The sequence below is a fragment of the Oryza sativa genome, chromosome 6 (assembly GCF_034140825.1).
Source record: "Oryza sativa Japonica Group chromosome 6, ASM3414082v1".
Taxonomy (NCBI): Eukaryota; Viridiplantae; Streptophyta; class Magnoliopsida; order Poales; family Poaceae; genus Oryza; species Oryza sativa.
Window position 1 is genome coordinate 26,400,011 of NC_089040.1, and position 12,562 is coordinate 26,412,572.

The following is a 12,562-nucleotide window of genomic DNA, read 5'->3' on the forward strand; positions in this document are numbered from 1 at the left end:
CCCAGGATCTTCACCACCGTGCCAGGAAGGAGCTTCTCGATGTTGTCACCCTCGAGGATGAGGAAGCTGATGGCGACAAGGTAGAGCTCGACTTATAAGACGAGGCCGATGGCCATCTAGCCGTAGCCGGCGAAGGCTAGGTACGGCCATCGTAGGCAAGATGGACACAGTGTCGGATCCACTCTTGGGGCTGGTTGGGACACCAACCCCACCTAATTAGCGATTAACACATATAATTAACCTCTAATTCATGCACCTAATTAGCGATTAACACATATAATTAACCATTGATTAGTGAAAAACTAGTTGGCGGCAAGGCAAGCTACCTCACTAGCTAAAGTAGACCATACCAATGGTCTTAAGCAAGATAAATTTTATTCGTAGATCATTCTCTGCAGACCATACCTATTTATTTATAGATCGTTAAGGATATTTTTTATAGCAACAAAAGTTGAAATGGAGAAATAATTGTGTTCTCTCCCGTTCATATGCGTATTTGGATTTCATTAAAAAATACTTTTGTCGATATATTTCTAGTTTGTTTCAGTCATACAGCTTTTACACAGCCCCATCTCAATTTACAATTCGCACTGGGTGGCTGATGTCCGGATAGCTTCTGACGCAGTGGTCAGCGCACATGCAGCGATCGATGAGTTTGCCGGTGTAGAAGCAGATAGCGCCGACCATGGTGAAGAGTGCAAGGCTGAGCCACTTACCGCATATGACACGGAGAGCAGATGCCTGAGATGACGTTGTTGAGGTTGAGGCAGCTCCTCCTGAAGGAAGTGCCAATGATGCAGAACGAGCCGTCGCTAGTAAAGAGGAGTGGCTGCTGCTCCATATCGTAAACCACCTCATCGTGCCATATATCTTCTTACTAGTATAATTTAATACCAATCATTTTCTTATTATTATTTATAACCTTGCTTGCACCTTTTAGATGTGAGCTTCAAATTTAGTGATATTGTATCGCTCCTTTTAATCATGGTTATTTGGTTTACTCCACTATCTCATAAAAATAAATCACATAAAATGGAAAAGAAGTTGAGAGATATTGAAAGAAATTGTAAACTACTACTAATAACTATAAACCATATTATACATCTTACATGTTAACATGTAACGTATTTAGAGCAAGTTTAATAGTATAGCCAACAACAAGCTCCAATTTATCTATAGCCAATTTAGGGCCTGTTTGGCATAGCTCCAGCTCCAGCTCCACCCCTCCTAGAGCTGGAGCTCAGCCAAACAGTTTTAGCTCCACCAAAACTAGGAGTGGAGTTGGGTAGAGCTCTCTCACAAAATGTACTAGAGTTGTGGAGCTGGGTTTAGGCAGCTCCACAACTCCACTCCAGACTCAACTCCTGGAGCAATATTTAGGAGTTGGAGCTATGCCAAACAGGTCCTTAATAGTCGATTCATACAATAGTGCTTACTATACTATTAATACCTGATCCCACCTGTCATACACACATTATATACACACATTATGTCTTGAAGTCCGTGCTGGAGCTGTCTACAGATCTGTAGCCCGCTGCTCTTCTCTCTCCTATTTTATCTCTTTAAAATATGTTTATAACTGACTTATAACCTCCTATTATACCTGCTCTTATAGGAGGCAGTAACCTAACCAGCCATACCAATGGCCAATAGTGCGCTAGCGGATCATATAGTTTTCACCATTTTCCTACGCACACATTCCACACTGTCAATAACCTAATTTTCTTTCACGAGAGTGAAGCTGCCCACCAACTTTGCGTGTCTGTGATGGACTCTCCTATTTCGTGCTTTGGCTATCAGGATGGGCCTCGGGTCCACAGCCCGCGGGGTCCTGACTCCTTATGCAAAGGAGCTCGAGCTATTATCAGTACTAGGATTTTTTTTCATATTTTTAATAAGATATTTACCATATCAAATTAGTTTTATTAATATATTTTGATAATATGTTTATTTTATATTAAAAATACTACAGTATTACATATTACTCATTGGATAAAAATCAAACGATTTGTAATATAAAACGGAGCGAGTGGCGGGTAGCACACGGTTAATTTCCGCAAACTTTCCCAACTCACCTTCCTCGTTTTTCGCGTGCATATTTTTTAAACTGCTAAACGGTGTGTTTTTTTTCAAAAAAGTTATATTGAAAAGTTGCTTTAAAAAACCATATTAATATTTTTTTTAAAAAAAATAAGTAAATCCTTAATTAAGCATAAGAAAACACGTCGCACCGTTTTGCGTGCGTGAGAGGTAAGGTTGTGTGAGTTGCCAACCTCACCTCCCGAACACAGCCGGAGCATATTTATGCATGTCGTGGTGGTCAACCTCTAACGGCCCTACACCTACACGCACTCGTGTACGTACGGCCCTGCGCGGGCGCGACCCTTTTGCCCGAAATTACCCCGCCTTCCCATCGCCCACAGTTACGCTACCGCACCACACCACGTCGAACATTTCACGGATCCGTCCCATCATTCCCCACCCCCTCCTCTCCTCCCTTTCCCCGCGATTCGTGCGAGGGCGACGCCGCCAGCAATCCCCCCCTCCCACACCCACTTTCCCCTCCTCCCCCCGCTGGCGAAGATTCCGGTGATCCTCCCCTTCCCCTCCTTCCCTCCTCTCCCGACCCCAGCGCAAGCCATATCCTTCAACTTCCCCAGGAGCGGCCCTCTCCCGAGCCGGGTGCGAGGTCTATACTCACCCCCCTGGATCGTCAGTTGTGACTACTCCGGCCCCGGCGAGGGCTCCCCCCGCGGAGTCCCTTGCGCCGTTGGGTGGAGACTTGTGGCGTTGATGGTGAGTTTCCCCATTCTCGTACCCATCTTTCCCTTTTACCTCCCGATGGATTCTAGGGTTTCGGGGGTGGTGTGCAATTTGGGGGCGAATTTTGCGGATGCGCATTTCGTCATAATGCAAAAAAATATTAATGCTAAATTGTGTATGTTGCACTTGGCATTAATTTCGTATTGCACTCGCCATTCTCTATCAGTGTAAAATAACTTTACAAAATTTATAAGTAGTACAACTTTTTTTAAGGGATGGTACAACTTATTTTAATAAAATAAGTTATTTTAATGTTGATTTCGTCTGATCCTAATTTTTACTTTTAATTGGACGATCAAAATAACCTTATTAGCTTAAATTTTATCTGCACGATGTATATAGACCTGGTATATGATGGGAGCGCCAACAAAACATATGAGGGCCATGCAGTGGTGAGTATAATGAGAACGTAGTAGCGATGATGATTAGGAGGTGTGCGAGTATGTTGTGCATGATTAGTGATATACGAGTTGTAAAAAATAATTATGAGTGTGTGCGTCTTCCATGCACGCATATAATAAAAAAACAATCTGTTTGTATTCTTACCAAACCGGTTGCTAATTTAATTTCACCATTGACTTTTCATTTTTCATTAACCATAATTCTAAATTTACATTGTTAATTGTTATCACAAATTTTAGTAAACTTACCATCAACAACACATAAATAAATTTTAATAAGTGTATTTTGGGAAAATCCTTCTTGGACTTCATCGAGGAGTACACTGTCAGGAAGAAGCCATGGCCGGCGAAGCAGAGGAAGTAGAGGATGAGGGCGATGGGCAACCCGGTTCATGTTCAACAGGCTGCTGCCCGCCATGTGGAAGCACATATCGGCCATGCCGGCCCAGACTAGCGGCGCCGTCAGTGCGACCGAAGAGACGAGCCTGATCGCCGAGACGTAGGCGAGCATGATGAGGTTCTTGAGCCACATCTTCGGGAGCATGATGGCGCCTGAAATCACGTTGTTGAGGTTGAGGCAGCTCCTCCTTCTGAAGGAAGCGCCCGTGATGCAGAACAAGCTGCCGCTGGTAGGGAAGATGAGCTGCTGCTAACAAGCTGCCGCTGGTAGGGAAGAGGAGCTGCTGCTGCTCCAGTTCATAAACCACCTGATCGTGCCGAGTATTTTTTAAAACCAATTCTTTTCTTATTACTATTTATAATCTTGCTCGTGCCGTTTAGATGTGAGCATTAAATTCAGTGTTGCTGTATCGCTCCTTCTAATAATGGCTCTCTGGTTTACTCCACTATCTCATATAAACAAGTCACATAAAATAGAAAAGGAGTTGAGATATTGAAAGAACGTGTAAACTAGTAACTATAAACCATATTATACATCTGAAATGTTAACCTATTACGTATTCATAGGAGGCAGTAACCGAACCAGTCATGCTAATTGCCAATATGTGCGCTAGCGGATCATATAGTTTTCACTCTATTCCCATGCACACATTCTACACTACTCCTATTTTTGTTTCACGAGAGTGAAGCAGAAGTTGTTTCTTTTCTTTCTTGCCCACCAATTTTGCGTGACTGTGATGGGCTCTCCTATTTTGTGCGTGGAACAGTTGAGTGGTAGAAATATCCAGTATTGCAGTTGAAAGATCCGAATCAGATTTGATCATTAGTTAAGGGAGTTAAAGTGGACTTATTCCGGCTAGCAGGATGGGCCTCGGGCCCATGGCCCACGGGTGGTTCTGAACACCTGATGCAACGGAGCTCGAGCTAGTATTAGTATTAGGTTTTTTTTGTTTTCATATTTTTTAATAGAATATTTACAATATTAAATTAGTTTTATAATATATTTTGATAATATGTTTAATATTGAAAAATACTATTATATTACTTATTTTTATAAATTTAATTAAACTAAAAATTTTGAAAAAAAATCAAACAACTTGGAATATACTACCTCCGTCCTATATTAATTGTCGCTTTGACTTTTTACTTACAACGTTTGACCATTCGTTTTATTTATAAAAATAATACAAATATAAAAAATGATAAGTCATACTTAGAGTATATTTGATAATAAAACAAGTCACAAATAAAATAAATAATAATTCTAAAATTTTGTAAATAAGACGAATGATCAAATAATTACTCCCTTCGTCCCACAATATAAGGGATTTTGAGTTTTTTCTTGCAACGTTTGAGCACTCGTCTTATTCAAAATTTTTTTGCAAATATAAAAAACTAAAAGTTGTGCTTGAAGTACTGTAGATAATAAAGTAAGTCACAAATAAAATAAATAATAATTTCAAAATTTTTTGAATAAGACGAGTGGTCAAACGTTACAAGCAAAAACTCAAAATCCCTTATATTATGGGATGGAGGGAGTACAACCAAAAACTCAAATAGGGTAGAGTTTGCGTGTGTGTATTTATAAGGGTGAGCGCGTGTGTTGTGAGTATTTGTATTGTACTGCGTAGTTTAAAAAAAAACTCAAAGTGAGAAGTAGTATGGGACGGAGACAGTAAAACGGAAGGAGCAGCTGGTAGCACACGGAGCATAAATATGCACGCCGTGGTGGTCAACCTATAACGGCGCTACACCAACACTCACTCGCGTACGTAACGTACGTACGGCGCCGCGCGGGCGCGACCCGCTTGCCCCGAAATTACCCCGCCTTGCCATCGCCCGCCCATAGTTACGCTACCGCACCACACCACCACGTCGAACCTTCACAGATCCGTCCCCTCATTCCCCACCCCCCCCTCCTCTCCTCCTCCCTCCCTCCACTTTCCCCTCCTCACCCCACCGCCGGCGAAGATTCCGGCGACCCTCCCCTCCCCTCCCCCTCCCCTTCCCCCCGCCTTTCCCGACACCAGCGCGAGCCATCTCCTCCGACCCCCCCAGCTGGGTGCGAGGTCTATACCCCCCCGCCCCCCCCCGCCCCCCCCCCCCCCCCCACACGACTACTCCGGCCCCGGCGAGGGCTCCTCCCCGCGGAGTCCCTTGCGCCGTCGGGTGGTGGAGACTTGTGGCGTTGACGGTGAGTTTCCCCTTTCTCGTACGCACCTTTCCCCTCCACGATGGATTCTAGGGTTTCGGCCTTCGGGGGTGGTGTGTGATTTGGGGGCGAATTTTGCGGATGCGCATTTCGTGCTGGTTTCGAGACGGTGCGCGCGCGTGTGCCTATGGGATTTGTGTTGATCTGTGCTTATTCCTTTTGCAGTTCACTTGCCGATGTGTACGATTTACTCCTGTGTGTATGATTTACTGATTGGATGCGCTATTCGTTATAAGCGGGGAAATTGCGGTTGATTCTGGTGGATGCGTGTTTCTTCCTTATTAGTGGCTTACTGCACTAGTACACTACACTTAGATTTATGTGTGATTCATGTGTAATTGTGGCATAATTTGCACTTCTTACTCCGCCTGTAGAACGCACCGATTAGATGACTCTTTAGAATTTGCTGATAAAGAATTACTGAGCTCTGAGCAGTGGACGTAGTTCTGTAAATTAAGAAATGTTAGGCATCTTTTTGTCAGTGGCATATACGGACACACTCAAAGTCAATACTTGTATTGTCTTGACCAAATAAGGATCTAAGCCATTCATTATATCCTATGCAATTAACTAAAACTAATGCCTTATTGGGTTATGCACATGCAATTATTCCTAGAGATAAAGGGTGCTGCTGCTTGCACTTCTGCTCATATATTCTTTTTTCTTCTTTTGCCTAGATACACTTTCGATATTATCTTTTTTAGCTGTTTTCTTCACCATGATTCATACTGTTATTTGAATTGTGGTAAGTTGATCCAAAATACTTTTTAATGGCCAAGCTGCTTTCCATATTTCAGGATGTTATATAACCATCAAACCAGATAACACTCAGTTTAGCACTCAAGCAGCCGTATAGTGACTTAGTGCAAGAAGCACGATGCTTGAGGATTTCTTTACTCTTACTGAGATGAAGGATGGCATTTCAACTGTAGCACGAATTGGAGAACTGGTATCTGAGATCAAGAAGCTCAAAAGTGCTGCTGAACTTAACACCGCTGACTTGATAAGGCAGTGTGCAACGGCTGCAAACACTCTAGCGTCCACCAAAAATGAAGAGTGTCTTCAGCATTTTGTTCAGCTAAATGGTGTCGGTTTCCTCCATCAATGGCTTCAGGATGCTCAGAACTGTGGTGAGGATATCAGCAATGCAGCAGAAGACCTAATAGTTGCAGTATTGTCTGCACTGGAGTGTCTTCCAGTTGAAAATGCACAAATTACTTCTTGTGGTGTTCTGCATACTGTTGAGCATCTACTTTCTCATAGCAATACTGATATCAACAAAAAGGCAGGAGTGCTTTGTCATAAATGGAGAAGTGTACCGAAATGCACTTCTGATGTCCATGACATGGTAGCAAAAGAGCGGAACCCAGATCAACTCAAACTCCCAGAACCTAAACCTGAGTCTGGTGGGGCAAATGAAGCTGCAATTGCAGGAGATAAGTCGAAGTCTGAGGTGATGGTCTGCTCGAGTGTTCCTTTGCCTAATCACTCCCAGACCAATGATAACTGTGATATAGTGAAGCAGTCGCTGGTGATGATACCCCCAAACTCCGATGGAAATGCCATTATTGGTGATGGGAACCCCTCAGTACCATCACTTGCATGTCGTAATGGTTTAGAAAATGTACCTGTGACGGAGGAGTCTTCTGCTAACAATGATGCAAAAAGTGGTGCTGCACAAGTCTCACTGCCAGATGGAACTGCAGAGGCCAAGTCTTCTGGGACTAATAATCCAGAAAATCCATTTGTTAGTAACAAAATGGATGTGCAGGACCAAAATGTTTCTATTAGCGTGGATATCAAGAAAGGTGAATCCTTTTTGGAAGATATGCCACACTCTGAGAAGAATACAGTGGGAGGCTGGGACCTAGCCCCCCTTGACATGCAAGATTCATCAGATGATGAAAGTACAAGGAAAGAGGAGGGGCCTACATCATCATCTGATACAGATGTAAAGGGCGCTGTCAATGAATTGAGGTTGAAGAGATGCATGACGAGCTTTGGGGATTCCTCAAAGGCAGCAGACAAGAAATCGAAAGCAGAAAAGGGAGATACATCAACACCATTAGCTGAGTATGATGATACTGATGCACTGGAAGTAGCTCGTCTGGTTGCTATTGAGGTAGAGCGGGAAGTCATTGACTACAGGGGACCATTTTGTGGTTCCCCTGATATTAATTCCAGACGGTCTGATAGTCCCGACTTAGAAGCACGCCGGCAGCCTGAACCGCCCATGGATGAACCGGATAATGATAATAAATCCTCCACTACAGGGGAGGATTCAGGAAGTTCCTCATCTATGAAGGAGGATGGTTCAGGCATCACGGATGACAGTGGTACTTTCAGTAGAAAACATACGCGAAGCATGAAGCTGGGAGGCATTGATCTTAATGAAAACCAGTGCACTGAGGAAGTTGATTGTCATACGAAGTCCACGCTTAGTAATTCAATTAATTTATCAACACCTATAGCTGTGGCTGCCTCAAGAACCTCATCTGTATTCCCAGCTCGATTGCACTTTGAAGGTGAACTGGGATGGAAAGGTTCTGCAGCCACCAGTGCTTTTCGACCGGCTTCTCCTCGGTGTACTCCCGATGGAGAGAAATCAGTATCTGCCTCTTCACAGAGAACAGGCAATGCTCTGTTTGACTTGAATGTTTCTGAAAGTGACAATGCTACTGCTGGTGAACCACTTTCAGCAGCCATCCTTCCGCTTTCTTCTGACATAGTGCGAAAGGATGCCTCTGCAACTGTTGGCCTGAATAGCCTTGAACTTGACCTTAATTGTCCATGTGACGATGAGGAAGCTGCAATCACCACAAGTAATGTACCATCATTTTGGAATCGACAACAATGTAATGGCGATTGGAGTCACCCTTCTTCCTCTTCATCTTCAAGGCAACCTGCAGTAAGGAACTTTGACTTGAATGACAACACACCAATCGTGGATGGCTTTTTACGAGGTGCAGATGAGTCCTCTGTCAAGACTTCTGGGAGGGATGTGTCAGACCATTCTGCAGTGACAATTCTGGGCAAGAGAATAGTTCTTGGACAGAAGGAACATAGCCATCAAAATGAGCATAACTTTCTTGGGCCAAGTGTGGAATCAAGAGATCCTGCAAGGTCTATGCAATCTTACGGGCATACACCCCCTGATTATAGTGTTGTCAGCTATTCGTCTCATTCTGCTTTGTCTTTCCCGTCACCTTTCTATGCACCAGGGACTGTTCCTTATATGGTTGATGCAAAGGGCACGCCAGTTATACCTCCATTGCCAGGTTTCGGTGTACCAACGGTGCCAAACTTAGGAGTGGGCACATCTCATCCATCTCTCGGCAGCAGAGCAATCCCACCCTCTAGTGAATTGAGCTATTTTCATCCCAGCATGGATCTCAACTATGGAAGGTCATATGAAGGTGCACGTAGGGAAGGTGCAAGCTATTGGCCTGTGTCTTTCCAAGGTCAGACCATGTTTGTGGACGAGCGCATGGGTAACATGTCACAGGGTGGCAGCTCTGGGGTGCCAGTATTGAAGCGAAAAGAGCCAGACTTAGGTTGGGATCTGTACCCACGTCGCTAGGTATGATGTTTGTCGCAATTGTAATCGATTTTTGTTGTTTTATTTATTTGGTTTGTTCAATGTACCGCTTGCTGTGGTACCTTGGACATTCTGGAGTATTTTTGGCACCTAAAAATAGGTCCCAGTTCTATTAGGTTGGAAGACATACCACAGAGAACTGAATAAGGCCAGCTACTAGTTAGATTTCAGAGATGTTGACTTGCCATGGACATTGTTGGCAGCTGAATACCTTGTGCAGATTTGGTTCTTTGTGAACGTAGCTTCTTTTAGTAGTCTTCATATAGCCAAACCACTGTACGGAAAGCTGAATTTATGTATATCATTGTAGAACTTATAATTAATAGATGAAATGCTTCCAGTTTGTCCTTTTTTTTTTGTTGTCTTAACTGGGTTCCTTAATGTAATTAAGTATACCCAATCTTGTAGCATGTGCTGAAGTAATTGTACTTATTAGAATCCAATGTGAAATGGCATAAACAAAAGAATTAATTCCCACTTGATTTGATGTATTCATGTAGATTTAACTTGCCTTTTTTGTCTCTTGATGTTGTATGGAATCCGCTGATAGTTGCTTACCGTTAGATTGGATGTATGATGTAGAAGGTTGTTTGCTGCATCACGGTAGAAGGTTCTTCCTTTTGGTATTGTAATAACTGACAGTATTATTCTCATTTCTGTATTGAAATGGGAGAGGTGATCCTCTCTTTCTCAAAAAAAGGGAAAGATTTATAACTTAACAGTTCGCATTACATAGGTACTAGAAGATTATCTATCTACCAGAGTAGTACGACTCGCTGATTCGCTCAAAACCGATAAGTTAATTAAAGCTTACTTCAAATTCGAGTAGCAACAGGGGAGATAAAAGCTAGTTATTTGCTAATATCTCCTAAAACTCTTGGACATGGTTAAGAAAGTATGTGGAATTCAATAGAGAAAAATTATGATTGATTTAGAAGAGTTGGTAGATGAAGAATTTGGATCGAGGATTAGTTAATCCAGCCATAGAACACGCTAATTAAGCCCCCTCTTTTTTCTACTCATCAAACTCCCATAAAACTCGCTGATTAAACCTGAAAAGAACATATCAAGAAACGCCCGAGAAAACTGAACTGTCCTCAGACGATAACCCAGCTGCAGGAGACGCAGTTGGACCGGCTGCAAGGGACGTCGTCGTCGCCGTCGGTCTCCCCGGCAATGGGGTCGAGGCAGCGAGCGGCGGCCCGGCGAAGTAGCTGCCACCGGCGGCGCCGCCTCCTCGGCGAAGGTTAACCGGACGGCGTTGCCCGCTCTCGCGGCGGCCATGGCTAGATAGATGCTTGCAGGTTTCTTGGATTCCTTGTATACTCTTTCTGCAGGATTACTACAAGAATTGCTCGATGTGGCTAAGCTTATCGAGTGTGCTTATAGACCAAGGACGAAGAGGAAGAGGAGATTCTCGCGCCATTTTTAGCTTACTCTTTTCGCGTTTCTTTTTCGATGTTATTTTGGCAAATTTGGCAGTTTTGCAGGTAGCAGAAAGTTATTGGTTGCTATTGGCCTAACTTGCAATTCTTCAGGGTAATTTCGTGCGCTGTTACAGGTGTGAATGATATTTATCTAGCTGTTGAGTGATGTTAAAATACATGATGTCTTTGTCGATAGCTCCAGAAATACTGTCAATTGAAAATCTCTCCGAGCAATGCAAATTATCACTTGCCATCTTCCGCCGATTGTAGCGAGCATGCCTTTTGGAGCAAAGTTGGGGGCGTATCTGACGATGAAAACAAATATGCCCAACAAAATGTGCATCAACGAACTATCAACTCCCTAAAATGTATCATTATCAGTTTACCATCGAACGAGAGGGCCTAAGAATGAATCTTTGTACCGCTCGAATAAGATTTGCCAGCACGATCATGTATCATCGGTTAATAATATCCCTGTCCCCACCGTCTTTCTCCTTTATTGAAATTTTTTATCCTCGATTGACTGTCACGCTGTTTTTTTTTTCAGCGGTGCTTCCTGATTGGACTAGAGGAAAAGGAGTTTGTGTTTGGACTGTCATCGCACTATTTATCGGGCGTTTCCGTGTTTGGTATGGGCGACTGGGCACGTGCTTGTTTATATGGCGTTGTGTGTTGCCTAGCTTGGTGTCTGATATGGACGTCCGGGCATGGGTTATTAGGCCATTCACAAAGCTCCGATGTGTCATTCAGCTCCGACTAGCCACGTAGATGAATTGGTTGCGTGGAGAAGAGAAAGGGATGGGGACCATGTTTTCATGGGGTTCTCGTGCACTCTTTTGGTACCAGGGACCTCATCAACTTCGTTAGGAAAAGTGAGGGAGTGGGTCTTTACGCGCAGCAGGAAGCAAGGGAGAGAGAGAGAGAGGAGAATACGATGGTAAAGAGGGGAGGGGCTCGCCGGCGTAGGCGAGGAGGGCAGCGCGGTGGCAACCACGGCGGCGACGACGAAGCCATGGCCATGACCATCCTCACGTCGCGCCCCGATGAGCCATCACCACTGGATTTGTCGAGCTTGGCCACGCCGTCGTCGAGACTCGCCACCACCGCGCTGTGCTGCTCCCCGACAAGCCACCGCCATCAGATCTGGCGAGCCTTGTCAGTGCCGCGCCGGGCCAGATCCGGTGAGTCGCGCAGCTCCAGTCGGCGGTGACCTCCGCGAGGAAGACGCAGAAGAGGCGGCGGCGGCGAGCGAGAAGAGGGGAGGCCAAGTCCACTGCCGCCGTCGAGCGCCAATCCCATCACCGCCACTATCCATGTTCGCTGTCGTCAAGTTCCATATCCGCCATCACCGAGGTGGGTAGGGGAGGGAGGCACTGACGTGGTCGCTGGGATATGAGAGGAGAGGAATCGGTTACGGAGGGGATGTGTTAGGATTTTTAAAAAGGTAATGAGGAAAGACAGGGAAGATGAAAAAGTGTATGTTGGTGGGGCCCATTATAATTAGCTTGCACTATGGGTTGAGTTGCTTTGTAGAGTTCCATCCAATATGGCATCCCAGGTTCGGTTTTTGTGTGGATGCACTGTAAACGCTCTTAATTAGGGGCATGTGCATGCTAGACACGTATGGATTAGCTCTACACGTTTTGCACGAAAGCTTTTGATATTTTCTAAAATAGCGAAACTCCTTTCGCTACCTACATCT

At 44.3% G+C, this 12,562-nt stretch overlaps 1 protein-coding gene across 1 annotated transcript; it reads left to right on the top strand.

The window, feature by feature from the left end:
* Positions 1 to 5,491: 5,491 nt before the first annotated feature.
* On the top strand, positions 5,492 to 9,784 carry LOC9267232 (uncharacterized). Its single transcript, XM_015788468.3, has 2 exons — positions 5,492 to 5,817; positions 6,633 to 9,784. Exon 2 carries the CDS (start codon positions 6,713 to 6,715, stop codon positions 9,413 to 9,415), a length of 2,703 nt encoding a protein of 900 aa, XP_015643954.1. The 5' UTR covers positions 5,492 to 5,817; positions 6,633 to 6,712; the 3' UTR covers positions 9,416 to 9,784.
* Positions 9,785 to 12,562: the final 2,778 nt, after the last annotated feature.

Coding starts and splice junctions, on each gene's coding strand:
- LOC9267232 (XM_015788468.3), top strand. CDS start 6,713: ATGCTTGAGGATTTCTTTACTCTTACTGAGATGAAGGATGGCATTTCA.